Here is a 21,206-nt window from a genome sequence, read left to right on the forward strand (position 1 = left end):
TACAGCCACAGCCATCAAAGCAGCGCAAGCAGCTCAAACAAATGGAACGGGAATCTTCCCATCGACAAAGTCACAGCAGTGAGGGGCGTACGAGTTCCGGTATGACTGGTCAGAAAAGACTTCGTCAGTCCACCTCCGCCAGATGGGAGCCCTCATGTGAACGGCAACCACCGCCTCCGGTACCCTAGTCTGAACGGCAGTGTGGTGAGTGATCTTCGTGAAAGTCTCACCTTGAATAATGTGCTCTTCTCTCTCTCTCTCTTTTCCTCCTTCTTCTCCTTTTATTTCTTGGGGCAGGAGGCGAAGAAGTGTAGTGCTAAAAATAAAAACAGGGAGTGTGCTTTATGCAAAATCGGTCTTCCCACCTCCTATGCCAAAAACCTATGCTCAGACTGTATTCAGAAAACCATTGCAGAGGAGTCCCCCAGGTTTTCTTTAGAATTAAAGGATCTAATCCAGACAGAGGTCAGAGAGTCTTTAAGAGGCTTAACCTCACTCAAAAAGAAGAAGCGAAAACTAGTTTCTTCAGAATCAGAGGAATCAGTGGAGTCCCGTTTTACGAGAGAACTGCCTTCCTCCTCTAATCACTCCTCATCGTCATCGGAGTCTTCGGATGATAATGGGGGGGGCAGACCTTGTTTTTCGGTTGATAATACTGAGAGACTAGTTAAAGCCGTCAGAGGGACTATGGGTATTACCGATACCAAAGTGCCCAGAACAGTCCAGGATGTTATGTTCGGGGGCTTAGACCAAAGGAGGAGACGCTCATTCCCGGTCAATGACCGGATTAAATCTCTGATAGAAAGGGAATGGAAGAAACCGGAGAGGAAGGGTCAGCTGCCGTCATCCTCCAAGCGGAGGTACCCCTTTGAGGATGAGGATGCGGCTAAATGGGACAAAACCCCTAAGATTGACGTGGCCATTTCAAAATCTTCAAAAAAATCCACTCTGCCCTTTGAGGATTTAGGAGCCTTAAAAGACCCGCTGGATAAAAAAGCGGAGTCCTTCCTTAAGCAAACCTGGCAGTCGTCAGCAGGGGCCCTTAAACCGGCAGTAGCAGCGACCTGCACTGCTAGATCTATGATGATCTGGCTTCAACAATTGGAAGACCAGATCAGGGGGAATGTGTCCAGGGAGAAAATTCTATCAGACCTTCCTCTTATGCAGGGAGCGGCTGCATTCCTGGCAGATGCATCGGCAGATTCAGTTAGGCTGGCTGCCCGGTCTGCAAACCTCTCTAATGCAGCCCGTAGGGCGCTATGGCTCAAGAGCTGGCCAGGAGATGTGCAGTCAAAGTCTAAACTGTGCTCAATCCCTTGTGAGGGGGACTTCTTGTTCGGCAAAGGTCTAGATGACATCCTAGATAAAGCCGCAGACAAAAAACATGGATTTCCCATGGTGTCTGGTTCCCGATTTAACAGTTCCTTTCGGAAGAGAAAATACAGCCGCAGTAAAGCTCCCAGAGACCAAGGTAGCTGGAAAGACCGAAAGCCGTATAGCAGAGGCTTCATGTTTGGGGGTCCCTCCTCCGAGAATAAGAAAGCCCCTAAGTGACAGTTCCCCCCAGGTGGGAGGAAGATTGTCCCACTTCCTGCCTGCCTGGAAGAAAATTTCATCCAATTCTTGGATCTTAGGGATAATCAGGAGGGGGCTCACACTAGAGTTCAAGAGCAGGCCCAAGAACACTGTCAAAATATCAGCCCCCAGAGGTTTAGTGGAACAGATAGCCTTACAGCAGGAAGTTCTCTCTCTGCTCAGGAAAGGAGTTCTGGTGGAAACACCTGCACCCGAGCAAGGAAGAGGATTCTATTCGACCCTCTTCCTAATAAAGAAGCCGGACGGCTCCTTCAGGACCATTGCGAACTTAAAGAGACTGAACGACCATTTAATCTACAGGCCTTTCAAGATGGAAACAATAAAATCAGCCATAAAGATGTTATTTCCGGACTGTTTTATGTGCGTCCTCGATCTGAAGGACGCCTACTACCACGTCCCGATTTTGCCAGATCATCAACAGTTTCTAAGAGTAGCTGTACAATTCGGCAGGCACGTAAGGCATTTTCAGTTCGCAGCTCTTCCCTTTGGCATTTCCATGGCGCCGAGAGTCTTCACAAAAATCATTCTGGAGGTCACAGCGCACTTGAGGGAAAGAGATATTTTAGTCATCCCTTATCTGGACGATTTCTTAGTAGTGGGCAGATCAAGTCAACTCTGTGCTCTAGCCCTGGCGGACATCATGGCCAGTCTAAGACGCCTAGGTTGGCTGTTAAATCTGGAGAAGTCAAGGCTGGAACCAAAGAGGGTTCAGTCTTTCCTGGGTCTCATTCTGGACTCGGAAAACCAAACCTGTCTTCTGCCAGAGGAAAAGAAACTGAAGATCAGATCCCTAACATCTCAGATTGTCAGCAATCCGACCATCACCCTGAGGAGTGCAATGTCTCTGTTGGGTACAATGACGTCTTGCATTCCGGCGGTTCAGTGGGCCCAGCACCATTCCAGATGTCTTCAACAGGAGATTCTGGCAGCGGACAGGCGGCTCAAAGGTCGCCTGAATGGGAAAATCTCTTCCAGATGTTGTGATCAACTCCCTGGACTGGTGGACATCTCCGGTCAACCTATCTTTGGGGGTTCCTTGGACCTTCCAGGTGTCGGATACAATTACAACAGACGCAAGTGCGGAAGGTTGGGGAGCTCACCTAAGGGATCGTTCTGTACAAGGCCTCTGGTCGGACAGCGAGACAAGCCTCTCTTCCAACATGAAAGAGCTGTTGGCAGCCAGAAACGCGCTAAAAGAATTCAGTTCTGTTCTTCAGGGTCCTCACGTCAGGATAATGTCAGACAACAGATCAACAGTCGCCTACATCAATCATCAGGGGGGTACCAGGTCTCTCCCTCTGATGTTAATAGCGGATCAGACCTTCAGGTTTGCCGAGAGTCGGCTGGTTACGCTCTCGGCACTGCATATAAAAGGGGAAGAGAACATAAAGGCCGATTTCTTGAGTCGTCACATCTTGAAACAAGGAGAGTGGGAGTTGAATCCAGCCGTTTTTCAGCAGATTGTGGATCGGTGGGGACAGCCCCAGATAGATCTGTTTGCAAACAGACACAATCGGAAGACCGAAACCTTTTGCTCCCTGAATCCAAAAGAGGGGGCGTTTGCGGTGGACGCGCTGCAGATTCAGTGGGATTTCACTCTAGCTTATGCCTTTCCCCCTTTAGTACTGATCCCTACTATCCTGAGGAAGATCCGAGAGGAACGGGCGAGGGTTATATTGATCGCCCCGTTCTGGCCCAAGAGACCATGGTTCACTTGGATGAAGAGAATGTCCCAAGCAGATCCATGGGTTCTTCCGGACATCCCGGATCTCCTCAGGCAGGGCCCAGTCTGTCATCCCCAAAGAGCGGGCCTGCATTTGATGGCTTGGATTTTGAGAGGTCGCTATTGACGCAAAGGGGGTTTTCTCCAGATCTTGTTACTACCCTTCTAGCAAGTAGAAAGCCGATAACAACTAGAATCTATGGTAGAACCTGGGCTAAGTTCTTGTCTACCTCGGGTCAGTCTGCCAAAGGGAGGGTTCCTATTGAGGCCATACTAGAATTCCTCCAGAAGGGGTTAAACATGGGACTAGCTACCAGTACTCTTAAGGTACAGGTATCTGCTCTGGGGGCACTGTATAATTATGACTTGGCAGCAAATAGATGGATCATTAGATTTATTAAAGCCTGTCATAGATCCAGACCTATTCCTGTTCCAAGAATGCCTCCTTGGGACCTTAATTTAGTTCTGGAAGCATTAACCAAACCTCCCTTCGAGCCCTTAGAGAAGGTTTCAGAAAAAATCTTAACTTTAAAGACTGCGCTATTGGTGGCCCTGACATCAGCTCGTAGAGTCAGTGACTTACACGCACTATCCATTAACCATCCATTCACTCAAGTATGTATGGATAGAGTAATCTTAAGACCAGACCCGGCCTATCTTCCAAAGGTAGCCTCCAAGTTCCATAGGACGCAAGTAATCACTCTCCCTTCCTTCTATCCTAATCCTAGGGATTCTGAGGAATATAAGCTTCACACCTTAGATGTTAGGAGGGTGTTAGTCCAGTATTTGGAAGTGACAAAAGCCTGGAGAAAGAGTGACGCTTTATTTATATCCTTTCAGGGGGCTAGGAAAGGACTTGAGGTTACAAGGGGGACCATAGCTAGATGGGTCAGGGATACTATTACCTTAGCCTACTCTTCTAGCAATCTGCCAGTTCCTGAGAACCTGAAGGCCCATTCCACCAGAGCGGTAGCTGCTTCCTGGGCTGAGAAGGCGGATGTGCCCATCGACATTATATGTAAGGCGGCAACTTGGTCATCCCCTGCTACATTTTACAAACATTACCGTCTTGACCTTTCCTCTTCTACTGATCTGTCCTTTGGTAGAAGGGTGTTGCAAGCGGTGATCCCTCCCTCTGGTATTTAATCTCTATAAATCTCTCAGGTGGTGCTGTCATGGGAGAAGGGGAAAAGATCCTAGTTACTTACCGGTAACGGGATTTTACAGAGCCCATGACAGCACCCTATTAATTCCCTCCCCTTTATCACTGTGGTGTGCACTTTTTTTAAGGTGTTTAGTACATATGTTGAGGTGGTGGTTATGTATTAACCTGTCTTCGGAGGCCCTCTCATGCTCTGAAACAAAAAACTGATGCGGAGGAGAGGTACCGCCTTTTTATTCAGTAGGTTCCTGTCCTTGGTGGGCGGATACCCTCTCTCAGGTGGTGCTGTCATGGGCTCTGTAAAATCCCGTTACCGGTAAGTAACTAGGATCTTTTCACATTTTTCCCACAAAACCGTTTTTCATCCCTTAATTTTGCATTATCATAAGGGTAATAGGATAAATTGCACCATGAAGTTTGTTGTGCAATTTCTCCTGAACACGCAGATACCCCATATGTGAGGGAAAACCACTGTTTGGGCGCACGGCAGGGTTTGAAAGGGAAGGAGCGCCATTTGACTTTTTGAATGTAAAATTTGTTTGAATAATTAGCGGACGCCATGTCACATTTGTGGAGCCCCTAATGTGTCTAAACAGCGGAAACCCCCCACAAGTGCCACCATTTTGGAAACTAGACCCCTTAGGGAACTTATCTAGATGTGTGGTGAGCACCTTGCACCCCCAGCTGCTTCACAGAAGTTTATAATATTGAGCCGTGAAAATAAAATTTTCACATTTTTCCCATAAAAAATGTTTTTCATCCCCTAATTTTGCATTATCATAAGGATAACCGGAGAAATTGCACCATGAAATTTGTTGTACAATTTCTCCTGAGTACGCCGATACCCCATATGTGGGGGAAAACCACTGCTTTGGTGTACGGCAGGGTTCGGAAGAGAAAGGAGCGCTATGTTGGCTGGGATAGGCAGCAGACACCATGTCACATTTGAAGAGTCGCTGACATGCAAAAAACAGCAGAAACCTCCACAAATGACCCCATTTTGTAAACTACACCTCTCAAGGAATTCATCTAGGGAAGTAGTGAGTATTTTTTAATTTTTAAATTTATACCATTGGGCAGTGAAAAAATCATAATTATATTTTTACCACAAAAAAATGTTTTACCCTCAGATTTTACATTTTCACACAGGGCAATGGGTGAAAATGGTGCCGAAATGTGTCACACAATTTCTTCTAAAAGTGTCAATACCCCATATGTGGCTGTATCGTACCGCTTAGCCATACGGTGAGATCTGGGGGGGGACGGAGTGCTATTTGACAATTGGAGAACAAATTATTGTAGAATAGGCATTTGGATTTGGGAGCACACAATTTTCTGAATTTCTTTTGGGGGGCAAGGGTCATTTTGCTTTTCCAGAGCCTTTCTGCTACCAGTAACTTGGAAGTCCCTTATATTTTTAACAGATGACGGACCTGAGTGGGGACTAGCTTTTTTTGAGGACTGAGTTGAAGCTTTTATTGGGAACATTTTACGTAACATTTATCCGGCGCTCTAGGCTGAGCACTTACATCGGGGTTTCCATCTAAATTTCCAAGTGATGTAATTCAGATGAAACCCCTGCAGGATCCATTCACTGTAATGAGGCAGCAGAGTTACTCTGGACACCGTCTGGCCTCTGTGTAGCGGTGTCCTTTTTTTCAGAAGTGCACAAAACTGTGGCCAACCGCACTTTTATGCACGCCTAAAACAAATGACACCGTGGGATCCCAGGCTAGACGGCGTCCACAGTGGCCTATATCTGTCTCATTACAGGGAATCTTCCGTCATGGGTTCCGGCTGAATCATGTATTTCAGAGATTTACACGGAAACTCTGGTGTAAGTGCTCAGCGCAGAGCACAGGATAAATGTGGGCAGAGCCTTACTGGGATCTTTGGGGACATAATAAACAAATCAGTAGCAGGTGAAGAATTGGTTTTATTTATTTTTTACGCCGTTCCTAGTGTGATATAACTGATTAGATTACTTTATTCTTCGGGTCGGTGTGATTACAGAGATACCAGATTGATATCGGGTTTTTATGACTGACAGCTGTCACACACTAAAAGACGCTTTTTTTGCAAAATCTAGTTTTTGCATCACCATATTTTGAGAGCTATAATTTTTCCATATTTCGGCCGACAGAGTCATGTGACGGCTTGTTTTTTGCGGGACGAGTTGACATTTTTTATTGGTACCATTTTTGGGGACGTGACATTTTTTGATCGCTTTCTATTCCGTTTTTTGGGAGGTAAAATTAACAAAAACAAACAATTCAGGAATTGTTTTTTGAGTTTTTTTTTTATGCCGTTCTGCGTGTGGTAAAAGTGATCAGGCAGTGTTATTCTTCGGGTCAGTACGTTTACAGCGATACTACACTTACTGTATTTTTTTTATGTTTTGGCGCTTTTACACAATAAAACTATTTTATAGAAAAAAATATTTTTTTTGCATTGCTTTATTCTGAGCGCTATAACTTTTTTATTTTTCGGCTGATGGAGCTGTATGGCGGCCTTTTTTTTGCGTAACAAGATGACGTTTTCAGTGGTACCATTTTTATTTCTATTTTGTTTTTTGATCGCATTTTTTTCCACTTTTTGTTTGGCAATATGATGAAAAAGCATATTTTTTTTGCTCCGTTTTTTATTTATTTTTATTACGGTGTGCACAGAAGGAGTTAATTAGTGTGACAGTTTTATAGCTCGGGTTGTTTCGGACGCGGCGATACCAAATATGTGTACTTTTTTTGGTTTTGTAAAAATATACGGATTTATTGGTTTAATATTTTATTTATTTATTTTTATTTATTTTGTGATTTTTTTATTAATAGTTTAAAAACTTTTTTTTTTACTTTTTTTCACATTTTTTCTTAGTCCCTGTATGGGACATTAATTTTTATTTTTCTGATCTCTGATCTCATGTAATGTAATAGACATATATTACATTACATGAGATCTTCCCTGACTGTTTCAGTCAGAGTCTCCTGTCTGGCTACAGCTGCAGCTGAGCCAGACAGGACACCATATATGGCAGAGCTGGAGGCGGTCATGTGACCTCCAGCTGCCATAGCAACCCCAGGTCCTGGAAGGACTCGGAGGTCTTCGGAGAGGTAAGTTGACGACCCCCTCTCCTCCTGCTGTCTCCTATATGCCGCGATCACTATAGATCACAGCATATAGAAGACAGCTAAGGGTTAACATCACTGGGACCTGATCTAATCAGGTCCCGATGATGTTCCCTGTCAGAGCTAACGCTCTGCACCGGAATCGCAGCGCTTGCAGGACCCTGGGGGTCCTGAGCGCTGCGAGACCACCCACCGTTTTTAAACGTCGGCGCTGCACAGAGCCCGGCAAGCGCCGACGTTTATCTACAGTGGGCGGTCGGGAACCGGTTAAACACTTAAGGGTCTGAAAGCAAAAAAGCGGTAAAAGTAGCATGTTCACTCTTAAGGCTACTTGCCGCTACGTGGAAAGTACAGAACATGGGCGCTAGTGGTGGAGCTGGCACAAAATATGATGGCAAAGCGGCTAGCGCAGCCGCCTCAGGAAAGAGACTGCCAGCGGTTTTCTGAAGCAGCCTTGCATAGAAAAGCTTGGCGACTCTGCCAGCATATCTCAGATATGAACGCCACTGTATCGGTGATGTGTGGTCTCGGGTCATTCATAGGTTTTAGATCAGGTGTAGGGGCCATCACCACATTGGTGAATCAACTCCAGACAACTCATCACTGAAACTGTGGAGTCCATATCCGAGTATATAGTGGCATGAGTCTTGACAGAACTAGACTAGAACCGCCTAAACATCTGCCGTGTCACCATTGGAAATCGCTGTGCACAGTTGTAGTGTATAGATAAAACATGGATAGTCTGTCTTTTCGAATGAATAAATTGTTTTATCCTCTTGGTTATGAATAGCGAGGCTATAACTTTGCAGCATCCTGTTTTGGTCACCCTATAAACTGCAATACAGTAGCATTTCAGTGTATTATAGCTGTCCGTTTTATACAGACATGTAGCCTATTGGACTCTGTGGCTATCAAATACTTTTGTAGCTTGCAGACCCGGAGCCCACCAGCTGCCAAAGCAATGAGTGCGTGTGGCACTTGATGGGATACAGAAGGAAACCTGTTCCCTGTCAATCACCTACAGTATAGACCAAAAGTTTGGACACACCTTCTCATTTAAAGATTTTTCTGTATTTTCATGACTATGAAAATTGTACATTCACACTGAAGGCATCAAAACTATGAATTAACACATGTGGAATTATATACTTAACAAAAAAGTGTGAAACAACTGAAAATATGTCTTATATTCTAGGTTCTTCAAAGTAGCCACCTTTTGCTTTGATGACTGCTTTGCACACTCTTGGCATTCTCTTGATGAGCTTCAAGAGGTAGTCACCGGAAATGGTTTTCACTTTACAGGTGTGCCCTGTCAGGTTTAATAAGTGGGGTTTCTTGCCTTATAAATGGGGTTGGGACCATCAGTTGTGTTGTGCAGAAGTCAGGTGGATACACAGCTGATAGTCCTACTAAATAGACTGTTAGCTGCTTTTTTCTTGCCATAATACAAATTCTAAGTAAAGAAAAACGAGTGGCCATCATTACTTTAAGAAATGAAGGTCAGTCAGTGCAAATTGGGAAAACTTTGAAAGTGTCCCCAAGTGCAGTTGCAAAAACCATCTAGCGCTACAAAGAAACTGGCTCACATGAGGACCGCCCCAGGAAAGGAAGACCAAGAGTCACCTCTGCTTCTGAGGATAAGTTTATCCGAGTCGCCAGCCTCAGAAATCGCAGGTTAACAGCAGCTCAGATTAGAGACCAGGTCAATGCCACACAGAGTTCTAGCAGCAGATACATCTCTTCAACAACTGTTAAGAGGAGACTTTGTGCAGCAGGCCTTCATGGTAAAATAGCTGCTAGGAAACCACTGCTAAGGACAGGCAACAAGCAGAAGAGACTTGTTTGGGCTAAAGAACACAAGGAATGGACATTAGACCAGTGGAAATCTGTGCTTTGGTCTGATGAGTCCAAATTTGAGATCTTTGGTTCCAACCACCGTGTCTTTGTGCGACGCAGAAAAGGTGAACGGACGGACTCTACATGCCTGGTTCCCACCGTGAAGCATTGAGGAGGAGGTGTGATGGTGTGGGGGTGCTTTGCTGGTGACACTGTTGGGGATTTGTTCAAAATTGAAGGCATACTGAACTAGCATGGCTACCACAGCATCTTGCAGCGGCATGCTATTCCATCCGGTTTGCGTTTAGTTAGACCATCGTTTATTTTTCAACAGGACAATGACCCCAAACACACCTCCAGGCTGTGTAAGGGCTATTTGACCAAGAAGGAGAGTGATGGGGTGCTACGCCAGATGACCTGGCCTCCACAGTCACCAGACCTGAACCCAATCAAGATGGTTTGGGGTGAGCTGGACCGCAGAGTGAAGGCAAAAGGGCCAACAAGTGCTAAGCATCTCTGGGAACTCCTTCAAGATTGTTGGAAGACCATTTCCGGTGACTACCTCTTAAAGCTCATCAAGAGAATGCCAAGAGTGTGCAAAGCAGTCATCAAAGCAAAAGGTGGCTACTTTGAAGAACCTAGAATATAAGACATATTTTCAGTTGTTTCACACTTTTTTGTTAAGTATATAATTCCACATGTGTTAATTCATAGTTTTGATGCCTTCAGTGTGAATGTGCAATTTTCATAGTCATGAAAATACAGAAAAATCTTTAAATGAGAAGGTGTGTCCAAACTTTTAGTCTGTACTGTAGATGCCGCAATTGTTATTGACTTTAGCATCTAAGGAGTTAAGCAGACACAATCTGGTGCTAGTGCCGAATGTCACCTTTACTGCAGATCGTCGGCTGTAGTACACAGCTGAAAGCTGCTGCTGATGGTGCCTTTTCTAGCCCTGAGCTAGCATCGTATGTGTATGTTGGGTTGCACCATGCTTGATTACTATTCTTTGACAGCGGTCTACAGATGGCTCACTTATTTTTGGAGGTGTTGCATTTGGCTGATATGAGATACATTGCTGTTGCTTTGGACTTCACAGGTTTATAGCTCTATTAGGTAGTTCTAATTAGAGAGATGGCTCGTTTTGCTTACGCAGTTTCTAATTTATAATTGTATATAAAGATGCTATTTTTGTGCGAATACACAAAGAATCTGTCAGAAGGTTTTTGCTACCTCATCTGAGAGCAGCATGATGTAGGGAAAGAGAAGCTGACTCCAACGATGTATCGCTTAGATTACTGGGTTCTGATACAATCAGAGCTTTTAGTTTTAGAATGAAGCAGAGCTGATAAAGCTAACCCCGCCCACACCAGCCTCTCTGTGTACAAAGTCCATAGACTGTGATGTGCCCAGTTGTTGGACTAGTCCGGCAATGTTAATCTTAATGATAAATCCTTCACAGTTAGTAAACAAAACACTATTCCATAGGCATAAACAGTACATAATGGCTGGAGATTGTCTTGGTCATATCTCCCCATTAATAAGATGGACAAAACTATGCAGTGGATCCCTAATTATACAACCTAAACTTGGATAAATAAAATCCAAATACCACTTGCAAATGTGTATAACATCATTCTTTATTGAAAAAATATTTTAAAAATCTTTTTACAATACCACAGATGAATAAAAATCAAGGAGAAAAAGATGAGTGAAGAATTTGTGGGCATACATGGACCAGGATACGCCCCCAATGCTAAAACCTCACGCATGCAAGTTAGATATAGGGTCAATGCCCACAAAAAAAAGGGGGGGGGGGGGGGGGAGGATCAAATAAAGGGGTAGAAAAAAGCTGACCTCTCCGCCCAATAAGGGACTAGGAGTGTAAGCAGGCAGGAACAAATCCTTGATAAGACTCAGCTCAGTATTAATTTAATATTTAAACATACAGATATAACTTCCATAGTGATAAGTGTACACAGAACAATTATGGGCTAATACCCTACACAAAAAGAGTACAGGCTTGAGCTATCAGGCTTACCCATCAGAAAAGTAGTTGTGCCCGGTCCAGCACCACATGTAACGCCCCAGTTAGTAAACAGCAGCACTTTGACAAGTGACACATCCCTGAATTCTGTGTTTCAGCCTCTATCTCCTGCTGTCTTCAGATTACATAGCAAAAACCTGCTGACAGATTCCCTTTTAATATATACATTCTTATTGTAAATTTACACTTTTTTTTTTTGTAGGGATCTGTTCCCAATAAGTTCTACGTCCACAATGACATTTTTCGCTATGAGGATGAAGTCTTTGGTGATTCTGAAGCAGAAATGGATGAAGGCAAGTGAAAGCTCAATGACTTTTAGTAATATTTGTCACATCTTGTGGGGATGTTAATAGAATTTTCTCTTACTTCCCTTTAACTATTAGAATCTGAGGAAGAAGTGGAGGAGGAACAGGAGGAGAGGCAGCCATCTCCAGAACCAGTGCAAGAGAATGCCAACAATTCTTATTATGATGCCCACCCAGTGTCGTAAGTCTGCCTGTTCATTCACTTTGTGGGTTGTTATAGACAGAGGGAATAAGTATCATGTAATGGGTATACCTGCATCTAGTGTTCATATCCCTGTATTTCTGTTGTCCCTCTTGTTTATAACAAAAAAGGTGATTTTGAACATTCTACCTAAAGATGGTTTTTCGTTTCTGCTTTTCCTATTTCATCTACTTCTATTAGAGTTCCTATTCAGGTTTATATGTATTTTGTGTTTTTGTCTCACAACAAATGCCCCCCATGCACTGTTCATATTCAATTCATTTTCTTCTTTCTGTCTGACCTTTTTGTTTCAATTTATCTTTATTATTTTTTTAATGGGGGGAATACAATACACAGGATGGGATTAAAAACATGCAAGTAACATCTGTCTGACCTTTTGAACTCCTCCAGTAATGGGGTAGAAGAATCCTTGGAGGAGACTATCAATGAGCCTGAGCCTGAGCCAGAACCAGAGGTGAAGAATGAGGAAATGAAACCTGAGCAAGAAGAAAAGAACATAGAGGAGCTTGAAGAAAAATCTCCAACACCACCTCCTGCTGAGCCAGTTGTTCTTCCACAGGAACCCCCTAAGGTTATCTGAACATTTAGATTCTTAGCTTTATGATTGTGCAGTAATTAGCATTATCAGGCTGTGCTGATTACTTCTGCCAGATCCATACTGAACTTGCCTTTGATTAGCTTTTTAATTATTATAGATTGTTTTAGCATACAAGTTTTAAAAAGAACCTGCCAGTCGATTCATACTGCCAAAATCACAGGCCACATCAGAGCCTTGCTGCACAATGACAGCCAGGTCTGTTTAACGTTTCAGAGAAAACCTACCGTATTTTTCAGACTATAAAACACAGCTGACCATAAGACGCATCCCAAATTTTGGGGAGGAAAATGAACTTTTTTTTTATAAAATGCTGGTGCATTTTATAGTCTGCTTTTACAGTAGCTTATCAGGGGGGCAGCTGTGGTGGAGCAGGGTCCGAGGAGGGTTAGGCTGCGGCGGTCTCCGGGCTTTCAGAAAATCCCCGCACTTCCCATCCTTTTCATTGCGGTGGACTTTGGGAAAATGGCCGCAGGAGTTGGCGCATGTGCAGATTGAGATCTCGGCTCCCAGAGGCCATTCTCTGAACTTTTTCTGAAATCCCGGAGCCCGCCGTAGCCTCGCACCACCGAATACCCCCTCCTCCCAGCCCAGGGCCCACAGCATCGCCCCACTCCTACCACCGCCGGCTTCCTGCAGCAGTCACCCTGCCTCCTGGGATCCCAGTCCACCGCAGCCGCTTTACCCCCGGTAAGCTACATTTGGATTAATGAGTTTTATAATCCAAAAAAAAGAGGTACTTTGAAGCGCCGACTGCAGACTACTACGAGATGTGTGACCAATCTGGTGCTGCCCCTACCAGCTTCTCCTTGCCCCACTATTTTTGGTTGACTTGTACATGGAGTGACCAGTCGGTCACCTGGAACAGTGCAGGGAGAGAAGTCAGTGCGTTTCAGAGAAAATCTAGTTAGAAGAGCCGGCCGGGAACCATAGGAATAGACGTAACTAGTCCAGTGCCGTCCCTGGCCAGCTTCTCCCTGCTCCGCTCTTGTGGATTGACTGATCTCTTCTTTATTTTTGCATAGGTGAGTGACAGGTCTCTCACTAGGAGCTGTTCCTGTAGAGAAGCCAGAGAATTTCAAAGTAGTTTGAGGAGCCTTCAAACTATGATTTCTCTGAAACGCTCCAGCAGCCAGGCTCTGATTTGTCACCTGTGGTTTGGCAAGCATACATCGGCTGACAAGTTCCCTTTAATGAGCACTTTTGCTTGCTACAGCACAATGCAGTGCATTTTTTTCATAAATGTAGTTTAGGATTTGTTTATAAAACGCTAATTAGTTCATTGCCGCAATGGTAGCCTGTGTTAACCCAAGCTTGTCTGCGCTAGTGGCCAGACCTACACTAATTGGTGTCATATAAATGGAACCATCCCATATATAAAAGGTTATTGTCTACATCCAAGCCTTCATAATATAATGGCAAGACCTTCTGTTACTTGAAGCTTTACGGCTCCACAGCGTGGTGGCCTTTGGCTGAAGCAGTAGCTTTTCATCAAACTGCCATTTACAATTTTCTTTACTTATTTGGCTGTAGTAAATATAAATTGTTCCAATGTTTTCTGAAGTATATTCATTAATATAAAGCAAGTGTGCATTATTTCTTTCACTGATCCAGCTAGAATTCAGTGTAAAGTTTCCTAAGCTTCAGCATTCATCATTTTCTGTAGGCTTTTTCGTGGGCATTAGTGACCAGTAAAAACCTGCCTCCCAGTGGGACTGTCCCATCATCGGGAATACCACCCCATGTAATAAAAGCTCCTGCCTCACAGGTAATTTATCTGTGGCTGTTTGGTTATGTAGTTGGTCTGTTTTTAAGCTTCAGTGTTCAATAAACTTTCATTGGCAAAGGTTACGTTTTTTTTTTTTATGTTTGTAAGTTGTGTTTTTAGTTTTTGTTTTGTCTTTTTATTTTTTTTTTTTGTCTAATATGGCTTTTTATTAGTTTAAGCTCTTATTTCCATTATTGATGGGAGATTTTATACACTTAATATAAGCCTCAAATCTGTAGTGTGTTTTTTTAGTTCTTTTTTATTCTATGGTTATTTGTAGACACGTACTGAAAGTAAACCTGAAACTCAAGTCCCGCCACCTCGTACAAGGGAACAGCGTCCACGGGAGCGCCCAACATTTCAGCCAAGGGGCCCGAGATCAGGTAACTATACGGCTATCTGCACACATTGCGTCTTTGGTGTTTTTTTTTTTTTTCCTTGCAGAAATGGGCTAAAAACGCATTGTAAACCTTATCCTATGATTTCCTATGACATTTCGCAAGATCTGTGCACATTTCATGTGCAGAAAAAGAAACAGCATGTCAATTCTTTGTGTGTTTTAGCCTGCGATTTTCCAATGCAATGGCAAAAAACGCTGCGGATTTGCCACAGAATTTTTGTTGCCAAGAGGTGCAGAAACGCTGCAGAAATTTCTGCAAGCAAATCCTGATCGTGCGCACATAGCCTAATAAGAACATTAGCTACGTTGTTGCTAAACTTAGTTTTTTTGGTGCTATGAAATTAAAGTTTTACTGCATTCCAGACTGTGGAGTCGATAAGCCAAATCTGACTCCCACATCTCAATTTCCCTGACTCCCAACTTCACAGCACGGCCTTACTACTGAGCATGTACATAAAGTGCAGCACTGATTCATGTCAACTAAAAGCCGAGATCCGTGATGGCGAACCTTTTAGAGACAGAGTGCACAAACTGCGACCCAAAACCCACCTATTTATCGCAACATGCCAATTTAACCTGAACACTGAGGTTTTAGTTTAGAAAAACAACACGTACAGAGAGTAGACAGGGGGCAGCAGAGAGTAGCCACAGACAGGAGCAGGGGTACCAGACTGCAGATATAAAGGAATATGCTCCCACTTCCACCATCCTTGTATGTGCTTCCCCCCCCCCATCCTTGTATATATTCACCCATTCTGCTGGCGACGCTGTTGTTAAATACATAGGAAAGAAAAAAAAAAAAAACTCCTCACCTTCCCCAGCTGTGCGTCATCGTCTTCTGAAACCGGCAGCTGACTTCTGCGTCCAAGCTTCAGGGGCACATGACGTCACTGCCATGCGCCCAGTCACGTGCACAGCGGCCTCTGATTGCCCGGCAGCATGTATTGTGGCTCACGGACCCGGCAAGTTTGTGCGCTGCAATACATTTCAGCTGGATGTGCATCTGAGGACGCACATCCAGCAGAACTAGGGGTTGGCGTCGTCGCGCCCCGCACACTCATGTGCTGAGGCGATAGTGCACGTGCCAAAGGGAGGGCTCTGCATGCTTTCTCTGGCACGCGTGCCTTAGGTTTGCCACCGCATGCCTAGATCTTTAGATCAGGAATAGGACAGACATTTATAGGACATTTCATAACTTTCCCAAATTCTTATGAAAACATTTACAGCACATCCTGCTTTGTACTACTGAACCCAATTTTTTATATATTTTAGGAGTCTGAGTCGGTCTATTTTATGCCTACTCTGTCTCCTAATCCACCAAAATTGACACAGACTTTCCGACTCCACAGCACTGGCTGCATTTACAAAACTGTATGCTTTTTCTCCAAATCTTTTTGGCAAGTGAAAATTTGACCATTAAGTTTTATGAGGGCATGTTTACAGTATATAAGGTAGTAGAAGCAGTATTATGGGGCAGTTTTATAGCGTTTGTGAAACATGGCGCCTTAAGTGAAGTTTTCAATCTTGCTCATCTCTAACACCCTGTATAATATAATTTGACAATTTTTTCACATTAGTAGTTAGTCGATCAGGTTTATGCTATTTAATCTGAGAGTAGCATAATATAGGGCAAGTGAGCTAGATTCCAACAATGTATAACTTAGTTTACTGGGTGCTGCAATTCCGATACAATCAGAATTCTTAGATGCATCATGAAGCAGAGCTGAGAAAGCTAACCCCGCCCACACTAGGCTCTCCATGTACAAAGTCAGTAGACAGAAATCTGCTCATCACAGGGTGGAGCAGAGTCAGACCAGGCGGCACGTGGGCACCTAGTCCAATGGTGATAATTCCCAGGTGATAAAACCTTCATTGTAAGTAAACGGCACACAGCCAAAAAACTGACACCTAATTGAAATCTGTGTTTCAGACCCTATTTCCTGCTCTCATCAGATTTCATGGCAAAAACCTACTGGCAGATTCCCTTTAAAATAGTTGTCCAGGCAAAAATAAAATTTCTCAGTGGAATTGGATTTAAAAAAACAAAACAAAAAAAAAAAAGCTAAATGATACATACTGCAAGCTACCTGGATCCAGCACGGAGTGGAGCTGTCACCTTCCCACCAACTGAGGCTTTTGACTGACAAGCAGTCAGGTGACTTGAACAACACTTCATTTGTTTTTCATAGTCACTTGACCACTGCAGCCAATCGCAGGTCCACATCGGTCACACATCTGGTGCACTGTGACGTCTCCAATTCCTGCGCTGGCGCAGACCCCGGAGTGGCACGCACTGGATCCAGGCGAGTGACCGAAGACTAGCAGCAATTAGTTTGCCATTTATTAACAGATCCATTCGCCAGGGAACTTTTCTTTTTGCCCGAGCAACTCCTTTAAGGTGTGCGCACAGACTTTGTCTACATATGTCCCATTGTATGCTAAACTGTCAAACATGACTTAACTATTCAACCCAAACCTGAGAAGGGAAAGGGCCAATGGTCCGCAGTCATGCCACACTGTTGTTTAAGCTATGGTAATAGACAGATCATTTTAAATGGGGATCCTCTTTGCATGATCACAACCATTTCTTAACCATAGAAAACTGTTTATAAAATGATATGTCTGTGTTGATAGGACGAAGTGACACCGAACAAGGGGACTCTGATAACCGCCGCATGTTCCGCTACCCCGATAGTCACCAGCTCTTTGTTGGTAACTTACCTCATGACATCGATGAAAGTGAACTGAAGGAATTTTTTATGAGTGAGTAAATTTTGGGTTGTTGTAATAGGAGGGAACCTCGAAATATAGCAAATACATACTTCTATATTACACTTGCTGCTGATCTCTTATGTTTCACAGTACAATACAAGAATTGATATACAGGTGCATCTCACTAAATTAGAATATCATCAAAAAGTTAATTTATTTCAGTTCTTCAATATAAAAAGTGAAACTCATATATTATATTTATTTTAATACACTTAAAAATAAGCATATTAAAAGTCTCCAAGATAAGCCTTTTCATGGTGGTGAGGGAGGACAGGCATAACCAGAATATGCTAAGTTTTAGGCCACGGCCCCACTATCAGTATTCGGTCAGTATTTTTTCTCAGGAGTGGGAGCCAAAACCAGGTGAGGAACAATCAGAGAAAAGGTATAATAGAAACAAGTCACCAATTCTGTATTTATCACCCTCTCCTGGTTTTGGCTCCTATTCCTGAGAAAAAATACTGACCGAATACTGACCAAATACTGATAGTGAGGCTGTGGCCTTAGAAAAAGAGTCCACAAACAAATGCTGTGTATGTAGTGCGTTTTACTAAAGACTCTAAAATACCAGATGGTAACCCTGTTTTTGTGCTTAAATTAGGACACCACCTTCTCAATCCCTATGTTTCGCCCTTGTACCTCCGGTGCCGTTCTAGTGAAGATCGTCACTGGCTTACCCAGGGATCGCATGAAGAGATCCCAGCGGGCCATCAATGCTAGCTTCAATCTCGCTGCCTTAGGATGAATTGCATTCATCTGGGGGAAGTGAGAGCTGCACTTCTTCTGGGTGTATGTGATTGTCTGAAGGCAGCGAGCGTGAAGCCAGCGCTGAATAGCCACAGAGATTAGGTATCATAATAATGTCACTCGAGCCCCGGGAGAGCCAGTGCCGACAATGCTCGATTGGCATCGGAAATGAATAGAAGTGTTTATTTTAAAAGGGGGAAGCATAGGGATTGAGACAGGTTTGTCCAAGTAGTGACCCCCAAGTTTTACGTGTACTAATCCAACAATGTGATTTTCATGAACTTTTCTAGGTTATGGAAATGTGATGGAGCTCCGCATTAATACCAAAGGTGTTGGAGGGAAACTTCCCAACTTTGGTTTTGTTGTATTTGACGATTCTGAACCCGTTCAAAGGATTTTGCTTGCAAAAGTATGTATAACTACATTGAAGGAATCTCTGTGAGAACGTTAGAACGAGAAAGTTGTCAGAAGTGAAACACCTACTGTGTTGTGTGTTTTTGTTTTTTTTCCTTTTCCTTCTTGAATGAAAAAATAAATAAATAAATAAATATATATATATATATATATATATATATATATATATATATATATATATATATATATATATATATATATATATATATATATAATATATTCTCATAATTGCATAGTTTAGATTTCTGTGCAGATGGACATTCAGTGCCTTCTGTTTGCCATTAAAGACATATGTTGGTGTATCGTAGACAGATTAAAAAAGCATAACAAGGTGAGAACAGACTATTAATGGTCTGTTTTTCCCTTCTTCACATACTAAAGATTGCCTAGCTTATAGAAACATGAAAACTTTCACAACAGGAAATGACTGATTCCTGCAGCACTAAATGCTCTTGACTGCTGCAAACCGATCCTGTCTGTATAACAGTAACTTGACTTTTATATTCACTTACCTTTTCTAGCCAATTATGTTCCGTGGTGAAGTTCGGCTGAATGTGGAAGAGAAGAAAACTCGAGCTGCCCGTGAAAGAGAAACTCGCGGTGGAGATGACCGCAGAGATCTACGTCGCAATGACCGCGGCGTAGGAGGACCACGTGGCATCATTGGTGGAGGCCTAATGCGTGATCGGGATGGAAGAGGCCCTCCTCCCCGAGGTGGGATGGCACAAAAGATGAATACAGGAAGAGGAACAGCATCCATGGAGGGCCGTTTTACTGGCCAACGTCGCTGAAAATCAGTCATTAACACATAAAGTTCAACCTACAGTGGTACATTAATCGTCGTGTTTGCATTCTTGTTAATTTTTAGCTTTGGAATGTGACACAGCCTTTTTTTTTCTCCCCTTTCTTCCCCAAAAGTTCTTTGATGTGGAAACATCTTTTGTTTGCAGTTTTCAATTGAGATGACATTTTATTTTTGCCGTTTTCAACCAAAATTTAAAATGTTAATTTATACATCCCGACTCGGTGACTGAGATGACCATTAGCACTGCAAGTATTTCCAAGGACACCGGAAGCCCATGTCCTGATAGTTCTGTTGCACTTTGCAAGTATTATGGTTTCTTTATTGGAAACAAAAGTAGTGCAATGTGTCTCCCCCCCCCCCCCTTAGTAACCTGTGACAATGAAGGAACGAACGGTTAATTACTCCAAACCCACCAACACAGAGTAACAGTTTGTGGCCTTCTGCCACAAAGAACCTGCGCTGTGCATATCAAAAAGTCCTGAATTCCGAACTCAGCCCTAACCTGACTTCAGAGGGTTTGATCTGAAGTAGTGCAGTGTTTCAGAATGAAGAATTCTTGCACTCACCCATCTGTGCTACAAGACGGCAGGCTGCTGACGTGACTCCAGCCTCTGCCAGACGAGCCATTTTTTTTTTTTTTTTCCAGCTCTGTACAGTGAAACGACATAACAAAGTGTACTCAATTGTATTTAGTGCTCTGATAATGTAATAAGCATGATGGTGCCTTCTATGAATACATCATTCCAGTCCTTGCTGGTGATTTTGTACAGTGAATGATTTACTGTGCTGCAAAGCCAAACTGCTTCAGTACATTCAAGAATCTGCCTAACCAAACTGCAGTATGTGTACATCAGTAGATTGTTTTTTTGTTTGTTTTTTACTTTGTATTCCACCATAACTACCATTGGTATACAGTTACCAATAGTGAGGGGGCTACAGTGTGTATGAGAAGGACTAATGGTCATGTCTCTGTGTGAAGCCCTAACTGTAACTCCCGTAAGTGCATATTAAGTGGATAATCTGTAAATGGTGCCCTGCAAATGTCCAGTCGCACACTTCTGTTAACTGCTCCACATCCTATTGGACTTGGAAGCTGAGGAAATAAGTCCGTGCTCCTATAATCGAACAGCAGCTCTAAGTGTATGCACTTTATATTCTAATACAGGGTCATTTTCTTAACGACTTGTTTATTTTTCAACTTTTTTTAATTCTTTTATTTTGCGCAGTTCTTGAAGAAACTGTCCTGAAATGCCGTTCTCATAGACTAGGAGAATCTTAATTTTTTTCCCTTTTTGCTCCTCAATGTTTGATGCACAGATCTTCACGTGGAGATTGTGGGATTGACCAGTTTTGGGACAGCCACCTGCCTATAACCATACATTCCATTAAACAATCAATGTAGCAGAAGATGCCAACCTGGCGTAGTCCTCGTCAGTGACTTTGAAGAAGAAAGTGTGAACACTTAAAGCTGCCTCTGGAAGCGCAGGAGACATTAAAAATCCATATTGGCAAAAAAAATGCACATGGAGTAACATGCTGCTTTTGACTTATGCAACTGTTTGCTGAGCCTCTCTAATGATTGTGATTGTGCACAAAAGGTATTTTTCCAATCCACTAGGCGAAATCAGACTCTTGCATATGTCAGGTTTGTGTTCGAGGTTTTTTTTTTTTTGTTTTCTTTTCTCCCTTTTTTTACTTTTGTCACTTGAGGT

The 21,206-nt window shown here is 43.2% G+C and overlaps 1 protein-coding gene across 2 annotated transcripts in view; it reads left to right on the forward strand.

The window, feature by feature from the left end:
* The window catches only part of G3BP2 (G3BP stress granule assembly factor 2), a 37,530-nt gene extending 17,609 nt beyond the window's left edge, over positions 1-19,921 (forward strand). Inside the window, exons 5-12 of one of the 2 annotated variants that reach the window (XM_073637696.1) lie at positions 11,689-11,779; positions 11,870-11,972; positions 12,384-12,564; positions 14,255-14,356; positions 14,637-14,739; positions 17,391-17,519; positions 18,566-18,684; positions 19,211-19,920. In XM_073637696.1, the coding sequence (XP_073493797.1) occupies positions 11,689-11,779; positions 11,870-11,972; positions 12,384-12,564; positions 14,255-14,356; positions 14,637-14,739; positions 17,391-17,519; positions 18,566-18,684; positions 19,211-19,480 (1,098 nt within the window). In that variant the 3' untranslated portion in view covers positions 19,481-19,920. Of the gene's footprint in view, positions 1-11,688; positions 11,780-11,869; positions 11,973-12,383; positions 12,565-14,254; positions 14,357-14,636; positions 14,740-17,390; positions 17,520-18,565; positions 18,685-19,210 lie in introns of both variants that reach the window. The other variant, XM_073637704.1, reaches the window with a different exon arrangement.
* The last annotated feature ends 1,285 nt before the right edge of the window (positions 19,922-21,206 follow it).

Source organism: Phyllobates terribilis, unplaced genomic scaffold (genome assembly GCF_046119375.1).
Source record: "Phyllobates terribilis strain yellow unplaced genomic scaffold, ASM4611937v1 Scaffold_1__5_contigs__length_1240528914, whole genome shotgun sequence".
NCBI classification, from domain to species: domain Eukaryota; kingdom Metazoa; phylum Chordata; class Amphibia; order Anura; family Dendrobatidae; genus Phyllobates; species Phyllobates terribilis.